This window comes from Epinephelus moara, chromosome 23 (assembly GCF_006386435.1).
Source record: "Epinephelus moara isolate mb chromosome 23, YSFRI_EMoa_1.0, whole genome shotgun sequence".
Taxonomy (NCBI): domain Eukaryota; kingdom Metazoa; phylum Chordata; class Actinopteri; order Perciformes; family Serranidae; genus Epinephelus; species Epinephelus moara.
Genome location: NC_065528.1, coordinates 4,744,246 through 4,757,240, shown reverse-complemented (window position 1 = coordinate 4,757,240; position 12,995 = coordinate 4,744,246). Strand labels below are relative to the sequence as shown.

Genomic DNA, 12,995 nt, shown 5'->3' with positions numbered 1-12,995 from the left:
TGATTTACTGACGATTTTATTTTCTCTCCTCTTTTGTGATGAGGAGGAGCTGGGCCTGACAGAAGTCAGACTGAAAAAGAAAACATGGTCTGATGAAGTGGAGGTTAACCCTGACTCACAGATGTGAATAAACATGTGTGTCCTCAGCTAACTGCTCTCAGTGACTGGTAGGGTGCAGGACTAAACAAAACCGACTCAACTTCTTGGGTCTGAACTTCACACACACACAAAAGACCAAGAGCACGCAGACGCGGGATGGTGGGAAAAAAGCCACAGATTGAGCCACAAGTCTGCTACTTTGATGCTTACCTCCATCTGACCTTGGCAAGCCCTGATCTCGAATCAGGTCCTGAAAAGAAGAGAGAAGAGAAATGAGTCATATAGACTTTTCACACGTATAATTTACTGTTCTGCACTGTACTGTACAATTTACTGTGGCCACATTATTAGGAACTACTGTCACAGAAAGTGTAGTAGCTGGAGGTGCATCCATGTTTTCAGAACCAATACTAATAATTATGTTCATATTATTCTCAGTATCAAACGAATACATTTTTTTGTCGCAGTAACGTTATTCAAAAGTAGCAACTTTTTGGGTGAGAAAAATGTTCAGCTCAGTCCTGTTTCTACCACTCGTCTTAGAGTGCCCCTTTGCCCCTTGGAAAAGAGTTCTTAACGAACAATACATTTGTATTTCTTTCGTTGCTTGTTCAGCCATTTTGCAGATGATGTCTTATAATATGCCTCTAAAAAACCTCTGTTTGTTGGACCATGTAGCATGTACACTTCACCCTCTATCCCAACAAGAATCTAGACATCCTACCCCTAGACCTGAATGTGCTAAACAGAGTGGTGAGGGTTAGGTGTTAGGAGTCAGGGGTGTATTGGGATTGAGCCTCAATGTAGACCACATGCTGGTTTTTACAGGTTGCACTTAGAGAGAATGGGTGGAGCAGGGCCTGGCCATATTTTGAGAATTATTCTTTTGTTTTTGTCCTAATTCCCATTCATTATTAGCATAGTTAGCCTGCATTAGCTCTGAGGGCTCACTTGGCGTCTTTACTATATTACATGAATGTCGCTGTCACCCTGAGCGTCTTACAAAACCCTGTAAAAACTCTCAAACTCTATATGAAAGGAAAGAACAAATAGTCAAATATTCATATTTACAGCTCAGTCTGATTCCACTGACATAATTCTGCCTTTTTTCATAGTTAATAGTTAAGAAGCACACATCAATCAGAGTCTGTCAAGTAAAGTGGGGAAGACTCACATCAATGTTGACAGGCTCGATGGTATTGATATGGACGTTGGGAGCGGAGGACGAACGGTCCCGCTGGCCAAACTGGTTGCGGTGGTCCTCTTCATTGGGCCGGAAACTGGGCGGGATGGGTATGGACTTGGACGGGGACACAGTGGTGTGGCATATAGACCTGGACATGAATTTTGTAAGTAAAAAGTATTATAAAGAGACTTTTTTACTTCTTGCAGGAGACATTTCTGCTCATTTGTGATAAAACATTGAAATACACTGGAGAAACACAATAAGAGGAGAATGACTCCTACTCTTGTTGCCACTGAGGAGTGTAAAGATGGAGGACTCACCCGGTGGAGTCAGATGGGGGGAGTGATGGACAGGCCTCAGACACGGGGGTGGTTCCCTCTGAGGAGACCTCCTCCTGGGTAAACGGGTGATGCTCGAAGAACTTGGACACTAGCAACAAGCTGCAAAACACACATCATCAAGATGACACATTTAATATTAAGTCATTCTCCACACAGCCTGAATCAGGGCTGGAGCCTAACAAGCCAAGAAGTGAATCAGGAGAAACTATATGGACAAAAACAAACAAACAAACAAATAAAGCCATGAGACAAACAGCAGTACAGCAGAGTCTGGAGTGTGGCTTTAAAGAGCATTTAACTGATTTGCAAAAAGACATAACATTGTCGAACTCACAATATAGTCAGGTTAAAAAATAAATGCTGCAGAACCAGAAATATTATCTCTTTGATTCAACACGTTATTCCTCGTTCTCAAAACCTGCTGCCTACATGACCCACGACGCAACTCAACAGTTCAGTCAGATAAACGGGCGTGTTATGCTAGAAATGGCTAATGTAGCCTGGAGCCTCAAGCAGAGGAGAAAAGCGGGCTACAGAGGTTTGGTAAGCTAACTAAGTTTTTCTTACTAGGGCTGTGATGGTATGTTTTTTTTTTTTTTAATTGTACTTTGCCCCCTACGGATAGAGACAGTGGCATCAGAGCCAAGAGAAGCACATTTTTCATTAGAATTATTAATTATTATAATTTAATTATAATAAAATACAACAAAAAAAACTAAAATTACCGCCTCGCAGTTGTATGCCTTTGCACACCTGTCAAATGTCTCTTACATTTAACATCCATGTCTGTGAAAACATGGATGCTTCACTGCCGTTGTCCCCCCAACAGCACTAAAGATCTACAATCGGCACAGTTTCAAGATAGGAACCAAAGATAAGTGTCACCAATTGGGTATCTGACTAAACGTCTCCTCTTCAGTACAAGTGAACATTCGTGCCAAGTTTGAGGAAATTCTCTCTAAGTGCTCTTGAGATATTGCATTCTGAAGAATGTGATGGATGCAACGTCATGACAACCTTGACCTTTGACCTATAGCCACCAAAATCTAATTAATTCATCATTAAGTCCAAGTGAACATTTATGCTGAGTTTGAAGAACTTCCCTCAAGCTGTTCTTGAAATATCGCATTCACGAGAATGTGATGGATGCAAGGTAATGGCCACTGTGACCTTTGACCACCAAAATCTGTTCAGTTCATCCCCGAGTCCAAGTGGACATCTGTGCCAAAGTTGAAGAAATTCCTTCACGGTGTTCTTGAGATATCACATTCACAACAATGAGACACAAAATGTCACAGTGACATTGACCTTTGACCTATCACCATCAAAAACTAATCATTTAATTCTTGAGTCCAAGTGGACATTTGTTCCAAATTTTAAGAACTTCCCTTGAGATATTGTGTTCACAAGCATGGGACAAACCTATGTACAAAACACATTTTGATGTGTAAAATTGGTGGAGCTTCCCTTTAAAAATAAAGAGCTGTTGTGGATAAATGAGTTAACAAGAATTCAGTGTGGAGATACATATTTAAAGCCCTGTTTGAGAACACAGTGGATGAGACATTCCCACAAGGCTTCTACTACTGAAAGTCCGACATGGAACAGACAGACAGACAGGTGATGTGTCTTGTTTTGTCTGCCAAAAAACTTTGAGGCATCATCATTCAGTAACAGATGCAGAGTGAATACACTTCAGTCTCACCAGCAAATAGATGCATCCACTGGAACACACAGAAATGCTCCTGCAGAGTAGCTTTTGGATCAAGCTCACATGGTTTAATATATCAACCTATTGTAGTCACCTCATTTTAAGCACTGCTATAAAAACCCACATCCCCTGTGTGTGACTTACTCTAGTTGGTCGTAGTTGACACACATGAGAGGAACCTCGGTGCTGCAGCGCTGGTGGAACTTGTAGCCACAGGTCTGGCAGCGGAAACCCTGGAACAGCAGCTTTCTGCAGAAGTCACAGAAGGCCAGAGTGAAGAAGGTCTTCCTCACCTGTCAAACACAAACACACAATCAAGACCATGTGAGGCTGAGAGGTACAATCAGTACATCATGTTTACCGTCGTTGGAGTTATGGTATGTCATTTTGTCTATAGTACTTACAAAGTTGTGTGTGGTGAGCGGAACATTCTCCAACACTTCTACATGTAACTCCTCTCCTGTCAGCCAGGAGATGTCTGTGTCCCACCCAATTGGTTTCTTCTCTCTGAAACAAGAAGTGGAGAGTTAGAGTAGAGGGCTGCACCTCACACTGCTGGAGTTTTAACAATCATGTCGAAAGCTATGCAAACGTAACAGCACAATCCAATCCCAGCCCATTTATTTAACCACCACCTCCATCTAACCAGTAGGGATGGGGGAAAAATAAAATCGATACAGTTTAAGTATTGCGATATTTTGTGTGGCAATATTGCATCAGTACATGGATAACCAAGTATCGACCTTTCATTATACACATTATTCATTTTTGCAAATATTTTAGTACAACTTTTGAAACTAGAATAATAAAATCAATCGCTTTTTCGGTCCACTAGAATGTGCTGTTGTTTTTTTTCCTGGCGAGGACAGCAGAGGTCTCAGTCTGCGGCATTTGGCAGAAGTTCTTCAAAACAAAGATGGAGGCATCAGAGAAAGAAATCAGAAATGCGCCGTTGGCATGTAAATCAAACGTAAACCCGCTCCGCCAAAGAATCAACAACACTGGACACACTTAGTTTGACAAGGCTACCATCCAACTCTGAGAGAGTGAAGAAAGTAACACAGTCCATCACCTACTTCATGTGCAAAGATCTACGTCTATACAGGGTTGTTAAAAACGAAGACCTTTGTTACATGCTAAAAACAATGGAACCCAGGTATTGGACTCAGTCCCGACATTTTTACACCAACACAGCCGTACCCAAGCTCTACAGAGGAGTCAGTGTTTCACTCACACACTTAATTTGGCCTTGCAGAGGGCATTCAATTTGCCAACAGTTCAGTTTGTCAGGTGTACGCAGTTTTTCTGACAGGTTTTATGACGGTATTGATTAATCAGCCTTTGGGGAAATAAACTGCAGTGGGAAAAAAAGGTAATAAATCGCAATATATTTTATTGCAATATTTTGCATATCGCAATGTTGCAATAATACTGTATCGTGGGTCCTCTGGCGATTCCCATCCCTAGTGTATGGATGACTGCAGTACACTATGTTAGTGACAGACTTACCCATCTTGTATCCTGTACACTGCACAGCACTCTGGAATGAGGCCTCGCATCATCAGAGCTTTCTTCAGCGAGTCTCTCACAGTCATCCCACAGCGGGCCGGGACCTGAACACAACACAACAGGACTCACTCAACTGACATGATGAAGCAGAGTAGGTCAACATAAAAAGAAAATGAGCTGAAGCAACCACACTAAGTTTGGATAATGAAATGTTCTACTGCACAGTTGGAGTGAGTATGTTCCTTGTAGCCACTGGTCTTATTGAACAGGTGTGCTGGTGGCAGCTTGCCCCTGTGAAGCTGACCAAAGTGAAACTACCTACATTCGCTTATTTAATTTTCTTATTACATCCTCAGAGAGGACATGGGACGTACCACTGTTCTCTGTTTGTTGGGCAGGAAGACCCTGACGATGGGCTTCTGGGGGGAGCGAGGGTTGGCTCGGCTGGCGTCAGTAGGGGTCTGCAGGACAGCCAAGGTGTTGGGGGCAGATGGAAAGGCCTGGGCCCCACCCCCAACCCCACAACCTCCCATCTTGACCTCCAGAAGGGCTGGCACAGGAGAAGGAGAGCAGGAGAAGTCTGTACCATTGCCCATGGCCTCCAGCAGCTGCTGCTCCCTCTGCTGCAGGGCGTCCAGTTTACTGGTGTACTCCTCATAGGCCTGACAGAGACAACACACCAGAGAGCATTGACCCAACAGCTCCCATACCCAAAGTGACACTCACAAGATTTATGTTTCTGCAACTGTATTCATTAAAGCCAAGTCTATCTTACCTCTAGATATATGGAAGGAGGATTGTGTTCTCCTCCAAACTTGTCCAGAAGGGCCTCTAAGTGTTCTTGTGTCAACTTAATCATCTGTTTGATATTCCAGATCTGTGGGGAAACACAGCAAACAATGTTAACAGAGTGATATCAGTACATAAGTACATCAACAACAACCACAGTCTCAAGGCTTATAAATTCTATTTGCCTGACTAAGGTGTGTGTGAGGTGTCACAGGAGATCACAGGAGGGGGAGCTGAGCTGTAACTGCGAGTTTACCACTGTTGGCTGTGTGAGCATAGTGTTGTTTTATAGACCATGCTGGCTGTGGGTTTGAACCAAGCTGTTTGATAAAAATATTTGTTCATAGTGAAAATAATATCTCGATATTTTTGTGTGGCACTATCGTATCGTCACACAGTGCGAAGCACTGACTTTTTCATTATATAAATTATTAATATGACAAATACAAATTAAATGTTAGGTAGCCTACTAGAATAATAAAATTAATTGTTTTTCGGTCCTCTAGATACGTTTTGCTGCTGCAAAAAATGTCTGACGTGAGATGAACAGACTGAAACTTATTATATATCTCATTAAATAAAACAGGTGTTGACCAAGTTTTCCTTTGGGACATAATTTACAGTTGGAAAAAGGTAATATAGCCTAATGTATTTTATCACAATATGTTTAAAATCGCAATAATATTGTATTGTGACTTAAGTATCATGATAATATTGTATTGTGTATCCTCGGTTGATTTCCATCCCTAATATGAAGCCTCCCTCTTTTGTGATCCACTGCCATCTGCCCTGTAAATTTTATTGTTACTGCATTATATTATTAATACCATTGATGGATAAAGACACCTGGATACAGTGTCGGAGGTGGGATCCCGTTTATTCCTATGAAAGTTGCTCAGTGACACATGACGCCAAAATGGTTCAACTGCTGTGTATGAAATTACCCAGAAATTACCCCTGCTTCCACAGAGCGATGCCCATATAGCAGGTGCACTTGTCACTTGCGGCAGCCGAACAGCTGAGCATCTTAGTTCTGCCAGTTGAACAGCTTACTTCCAGTTTGGCACCCCGCTAACTTGAATGGGGATAAAATGATTTAATCTTGCAGCTCTTCTAGACTTTCGAAATGTTATAAATCTAAATAGATCAAATCTGAGAGTGAAATGATTAATTTTGTTGGGGTTGTGATGCTCAAGCAAATTTATCTGCTGGTTTACAGATGTCTCTTTCCTGATATAAGTCAATGGGAGTAAGTATTTTTGGGTCGCAGAGCATCACTTTGGCCGATACGAAAATTGGCTTCAAAGCCTGGCTCACTTCCAGGGGGCCTGGTCTCCACTGGTGTCTTTGCCCCTTCTGCAGTGCGCACTAAAGGGAGCTAACATTAGCCAGCCAGTGGCGCTGCTCATTCAGCAATTACACCTGTTAATGCTGTTTTGGTGGCAGAATGCTTTGCTACAGAACCATTGTGCCCACCCTCCAGTCTCTCCCTAGGTTGCCCCGGTGAGTAAGCCCAGTGTAAAAGTAACCTTTTTAGCATTGTTTACTATTTTAGCACCACTAACCGTGCTGAAAGTTGTGACAGTGGTAACGGAACTAACAGTGATAACATAGACAATGCTAATGGGGATTTACAGCTCTGAATGAAGCATCTTACTTGCCAGGGTGAACTGGGGAGAGATCAGAGGGTGAGCGCAATGTTTCCACAGCAATGATGTTGGTTTGGAGCAGGGATGGTCGAATTAAACACTACCTAGCTCCAACCAGCGCAGTAAACTGAGGAGTAGCAAAACTGACCAATAGAGTGACATGTGTCACCGGTCCTGAGAGCCTGGTTAATCACATATTCTAATAATAACTAGAGACCCGATTCCAAGATGGCGCCTATTCATTCTAATGGAGTTACTTGCCTGGTGCATACACCAAATTTTTCCTAGCTTCTGGGTTTACTTCCGTGGATTGCATTCCGTTAAATATGCGCAGCAGTCTTTCTCCTGCTGGCCCCACCCACGAGATCCCCCTCAGCACACAGACTTTACATTGTGATTATACAACAGAATTTTAAATCTTTTCTCTTGGCTTGAACAAAGTTTTACAAATATTAAACCAACATGGCTCAAAAAATTCAGACTATAAAGAGTCAGAATTGACCTTGGTTGCAATTCACGGTGTCCTGTCAACAGTTTTAAGGACATCTCTTTTGTAATGGTGGTCTCTGGGGATAATGATTTTTTTTTAATACCAGTTTGTGACCTGGCTGCCATGTTGGATAAAGTCGACCAAAGAACCAAGCACCGCCCACCACGCAGACCAACTTTCTTATTTTACAGCTAAACAGTACACTAAAATATGTTTCTGAAAACATCTGAGGTGAGAAAAAGGAAATGCAGTAACAAAATCTTGATTCATATTTAATCAGCAATGCATGGTTTGACTGCAGTTCACAAGCAGTGATTGACATTAAGGTCATTAGGAATGCTACAAGGCAATAGTGCAGGCAGAGGAATATGAGGAATATTTCCACAGATTATCTATTTTGTGTTGTGAGAATATAGTGACAGCTTCAGCAAACATGACTTTGTTTTGTTTCTAGCAAAAGTTACCAAGCTTTAAATAAAAATACACACTAAGTAGGCCTAAGTAGTATACCATTGAACTGCATTATTTTTGTCAGTGCTTGGGGGCCCTTTGTAAGTTTTTTTGGGGTAAAATGAGTTGGAGTAGTAACATAAGTCAATATTTTTAAACCGTTGTGTGTAAACACAGTTCGTGCATCTACAAATGCACATTACAACTCTGCCATGCAAAGTGAAAGCCATATATATATCTACAGCATCTGACTTCTCTGACCCTGAGCTCATCTGGGACGGACTTACACAAAGTGGATAAGTGTGCTGTGGTCTGACTAGTCCACATTTAAAATTATTTTTGGAATTCATGGACATCATGTAATCTGGGCTAAAGACGACAAGATCATCCAGACTGTTACTAGCCCAAAGTTCAAAGTCAGCATCTGTGAGGGTATGGAGGTGTGTTAGAGCCCATGGCATCATGGGTAACGTGCACATCTGTGAAGGCACCATGAAAGCTGAAAGGTACATAGATGTTTTGTAGCAACATATACTGTCAGATTACATCTTTTTCAGGGATGTCCCTGCTTATTCCAACAAGACAATCAGACGCATTCTGTACGTGTGAAAACAGCGTGGCTTCGTAGTGAAAGAGAGTGCAGGTACCAGACTGACCTGCCTGCAGTCAAGTCCTGTCTCCCACTGAAAATTTGTGGCGCATTATTGAGCGCAAAATACAACAACAGAGACCCTGGACTATTGAGCAACTGAAGTCATATATCAAGCAAGAATGGGAAGGAATTTTTTTTCAAAACTTCCAACAATTGTGTCCTCAGTTCCGAAACGGTTACCGACTGTTGTTAAAAGAAAAGGTGATGTCACACAGTAGTGAACATGCTCCTGTCCCAACTTTTTTGGAAAATGTTGCATGTATCACATTCTGAAAGAGTGTATATTTACAAAGAAAAAAAACTTTTTACTGTATTCAACTGAATAAAGTTCCACAAAGATTCACAAATCATTGCACTTTGTTCTTTTATTTGCTGTTAAGACACCGTCAGTAAAACTTTACTTCCAGCGGGTTGAGGGTTTATACCTCTTAAGGTGTTGGAAGATTTTTAATGTGATACATCTGTGCAGGAAGTATGGCCAATTTGTTTCACCACTATTAACTGATTTGCTAGTTATTGTGATATGAGACCAGATGACGTCTTAGATTTTGGATACTGCAACATGCAGCAAGTATTTCTTCACAACTCAAAATTCTCACTGTGTAACTATTATGTGATAGCACAAATAGTCAACCCTTCAATATCATCACAATATAGATATTGAGGTATTTTAACAAAAACATCGTGATATTTGATTTTCTCCATATCACCCAGCCCTATATGTAACCATGTGCATATATCTGCTTGAGGGGGTCATTGTTGTATAAAGTCTGAATTTCAGTCACCTTTTCTTTGCTGCTTTTTCAACTGTTTTCAAACTTCTGTCAACAAAACTCCACAGTTTCTTACTGATATTTTACATCAAAAGTCTACTAGACTAGGAAAGAGTGATGCCATTAGAGTTGTTGGAACCTGGAAGGTTTAATGTCCAATATCTGTGCAGCAAGCCTTGAATTGCATTCACAGTAGTTTAACAGCAGTAATACAACAGGTGGCCACATCATAGTTGAATTTGAAATTGTGATTCTGACTCACTCCTTTCTCGATTTTCACTTCCATGTGACAATGACTTTGCCATATTTGCATTAGCAAACCAAGCGTTCTGGATACCTCCCAAGTTGCAGCATCAAATGACAAGGCTGCATTACACCACATGACGCATAAGCAGAAACAAAACAAATCTAATGTGTGACAGAGAGATGGAAGAGTAACATGACAAAAAAAACACCCTAGAAGAAAAATAAAAACAAAATAAAATTCAACTTGAAGACCAGGAATACTACCAAAATCCCTGCTGTGGGACATCTCAATGTCTGATATTACCTGACAAATATACTGTGGATGTTTGAATTTTTTTTTTTTTTTTTTTTTTTTTGACAACAGTTTTTGCTACTCCTATATTACATGTTACATTTACTCATGTCTAGATTTTTGTCTGTTTTCACAAGCTGCACGAAGGCAAATTCTTATTAACCGTGTTGCCATGGCAATAAAGTATTGAATTAAACGGATATGGTCTCATAGTAGAAAGGAGATTACTGTACAAGCAGCAACGTCCGGGGCTGAAAAAGTACCAAAAACTGCAGTTCCTCAAATGGCCACTTGAGGCTGGCTGCAAGATCGAGTCAATCTCCATAGACCCCCATGCTGAAATGCCCAACTATAAAGCAGAGATAAAACAGGACATGTCTGCCTGGCCAGGTGTCTCGCTCTGCTAACTTCTCAATACAGTAACATTAGCTGCACTGTTTCAACAATGTTTGGCTGACAAAAACATGCACGTGGGCTAAGATTCAACCATGTTGTTTTGTTGGGAGATGCAGTGACTTAAACCAATGGTGAGTGAAAATAAGTATGAATAATACATGTAATTAAGCTAGTGTAGACTTAAAAACTTAGTTAGCCACCAGGCTAATTAATGCAAAAGAAACATTACTAGCAAAAAACAATTGTTACTATTGAGCTGAATTTTATACATTTTTTTAAAGATTATTTTTGTGGGCTTTTTGCCTTTAATGACAAGACAGAGAGTGAAATGGGGAGACAGAGAGAGTGGGGACTGACATGCAGCAAAGGGCCGCGAGCCGGATTGGAACCTGCGGCAGCTGCAGCGAGGCAATGCCTCTGTACATGGGGCGCCAGCACTATCCACTACGCTACCGACACCCCTGAATTTTATACTTTTGTAAACAATGTTGCCGTTATTCCATGCTTCATGGCTGTTGGGAGAAGTTTGCCTTCAAATTTTAGGCAAAAGATGGTGGTTTACGTTAGAATGAAAACATTTCTTCCATAAAATACTTTCTGTCAGAAAGCCATTAACTTCAACTTATCCCATGTGCTGTTTTATATGTGGTGGTGGAGTCAATTAAAAGTAAACTTCACTGCACTTAAGCAGTTACAATTATCTACATTATTTATGTGTTGTTTTTCTTTTTTGGCCAAAAGCAAAAAAGAAAGGAGTGGCAGCTTTTTCTGTAACAGAATTGTGTTAAATGGGCATATGATATAAGGCTGTGCAATTAATTGTCGGTAACTGAGGGTAAACGATATTTGGTCACGGACGGCTGGAGATGTTATTTTGTCTTCTACGGAAGCCACACATGCGCAATACTATATCAAGAATAAAGTAGTTATTTACACACCTACCACTAACTATCACAGCCAAGATACCAGTAGAGACTGGAGGTTGTGCAGGCTGGTTCTGCATGTTAACGCAGCTATTCATTAATTCATTCATTCATTCATTCATTCATTTTCCGTCACCTTTTATCATGTCGGGGATTGCAGGGGGGCTGGAGCCTATCCCAGCTGACATTGGACAAGCAGCAGGATACACCCTGGACAGGTCACCAGACTATCATAGGGCTAACACATAGAGGCAGACAACCATTCACACTCACATTCACACCTACGGCCAACTTAGAGTCACCAATTACCCTGCATGTCTTTGTACTGTGGGAGGAAGCTGGAGCACCCAGCTGACACTGGAAGAACAGGCAAACTCTGTAAAGAAGGGCTCCCCCACCCCGGATATGAACCAGGAACCCTCTTGCTGTGAGGCGACAATATTAACCACTGTACCACCATGCTGCCCCAACAGAAAATAAGTGAAAACATTTACATCAAAAAACATGAAAATTTCACCACCTGTGAATGGATAGTGCTTTGAAATGCAGTGCTAGAGTCACTGGAGCGCTGGACTAAAAAGAAAGGCCTCTTGTATATCGCGTAATTTGTTTTTGTTAAAAATTAATCAGTCACTGGTTAATGGATGTCAGACTGTCGAAAGCAAAATAAACTGAAACTGACATCCCTAGATAGTGGTGAAAAAAAGTGAAGTTAGAGCCATGGACACCTTCATGCAATGTACATGGTAAAATAGTAAATGGACTTGCACTTGTATAGCGCCAGCCATCTGACCACTCAAAGCGCATTTACACTACAGTCACATTCACCCATTCACACACATTCATACACAGGCTACCACACAAGGTGCCACCTGCTACTTCGTCACCATTCAAGCACACTAACACAACAGGGCAACAGCCATTGGGAGCAACTTGGGGTTCGTTATCTTGCCCAAGGATACTCCGATCTTCTGATTAGTGACCAGGCAGTTATTTGATTCACTGGATGAATAAATGAATACTGTAACTGAATTACGCATTTAGTTCCAGTCATATAAATAACAAATGGATTGGGTTTCATGTAAAAGTTCTCCCGAAACTTTTCAAAAGCAAAGTATATGTTTTTAAGTTAATCGTCTTCCACTATTTTAAAATCAATCAACAGATAATCCATCATGAAAATATTAAGTTGTGGTGACTATCAGCCAGTTTCTTCAAAAGAAACCTTTCCAGGAACTCAATAACTCAATAACTCTATCTGAATTTCAACTGCAGGCACCAGGGTCAAACTGTAGTTTCTGCTGCAAAAAGTCCCTGCTTAAGAGGTTTTACTTTCCAATGGCACGAGAACTTTGAGGGTGGAGTTTGTGTCACTGGAGAGCAGTGCACAGAATTTAACACACGCTATTTTCACAAGCCTGCAACAGCAAACAAGGTGAGAAATGCAGAAAACATACCCCGAAAGGAACGTTTTAATTCTTGCAATAGT

At 41.2% G+C, this 12,995-nt stretch overlaps 1 protein-coding gene across 2 annotated transcripts in view; it reads right to left on the bottom strand.

The window, feature by feature from the left end:
- braf (B-Raf proto-oncogene, serine/threonine kinase) overlaps nucleotides 1–12,995 on the bottom strand; it is a 33,059-nt gene that overhangs the window by 14,296 nt on the left and 5,768 nt on the right. For both annotated transcript variants that reach the window (XM_050036122.1, XM_050036123.1), the window contains exons 2-9: nucleotides 5,622–5,723; nucleotides 5,221–5,508; nucleotides 4,847–4,950; nucleotides 3,742–3,844; nucleotides 3,482–3,630; nucleotides 1,606–1,725; nucleotides 1,274–1,433; nucleotides 310–349 (exon numbers count right to left, since the gene is read on the bottom strand). In XM_050036122.1, the coding sequence (XP_049892079.1) occupies nucleotides 310–349; nucleotides 1,274–1,433; nucleotides 1,606–1,725; nucleotides 3,482–3,630; nucleotides 3,742–3,844; nucleotides 4,847–4,950; nucleotides 5,221–5,508; nucleotides 5,622–5,723 (1,066 nt within the window). The remainder of the gene's footprint in view (nucleotides 1–309; nucleotides 350–1,273; nucleotides 1,434–1,605; nucleotides 1,726–3,481; nucleotides 3,631–3,741; nucleotides 3,845–4,846; nucleotides 4,951–5,220; nucleotides 5,509–5,621; nucleotides 5,724–12,995) is intronic.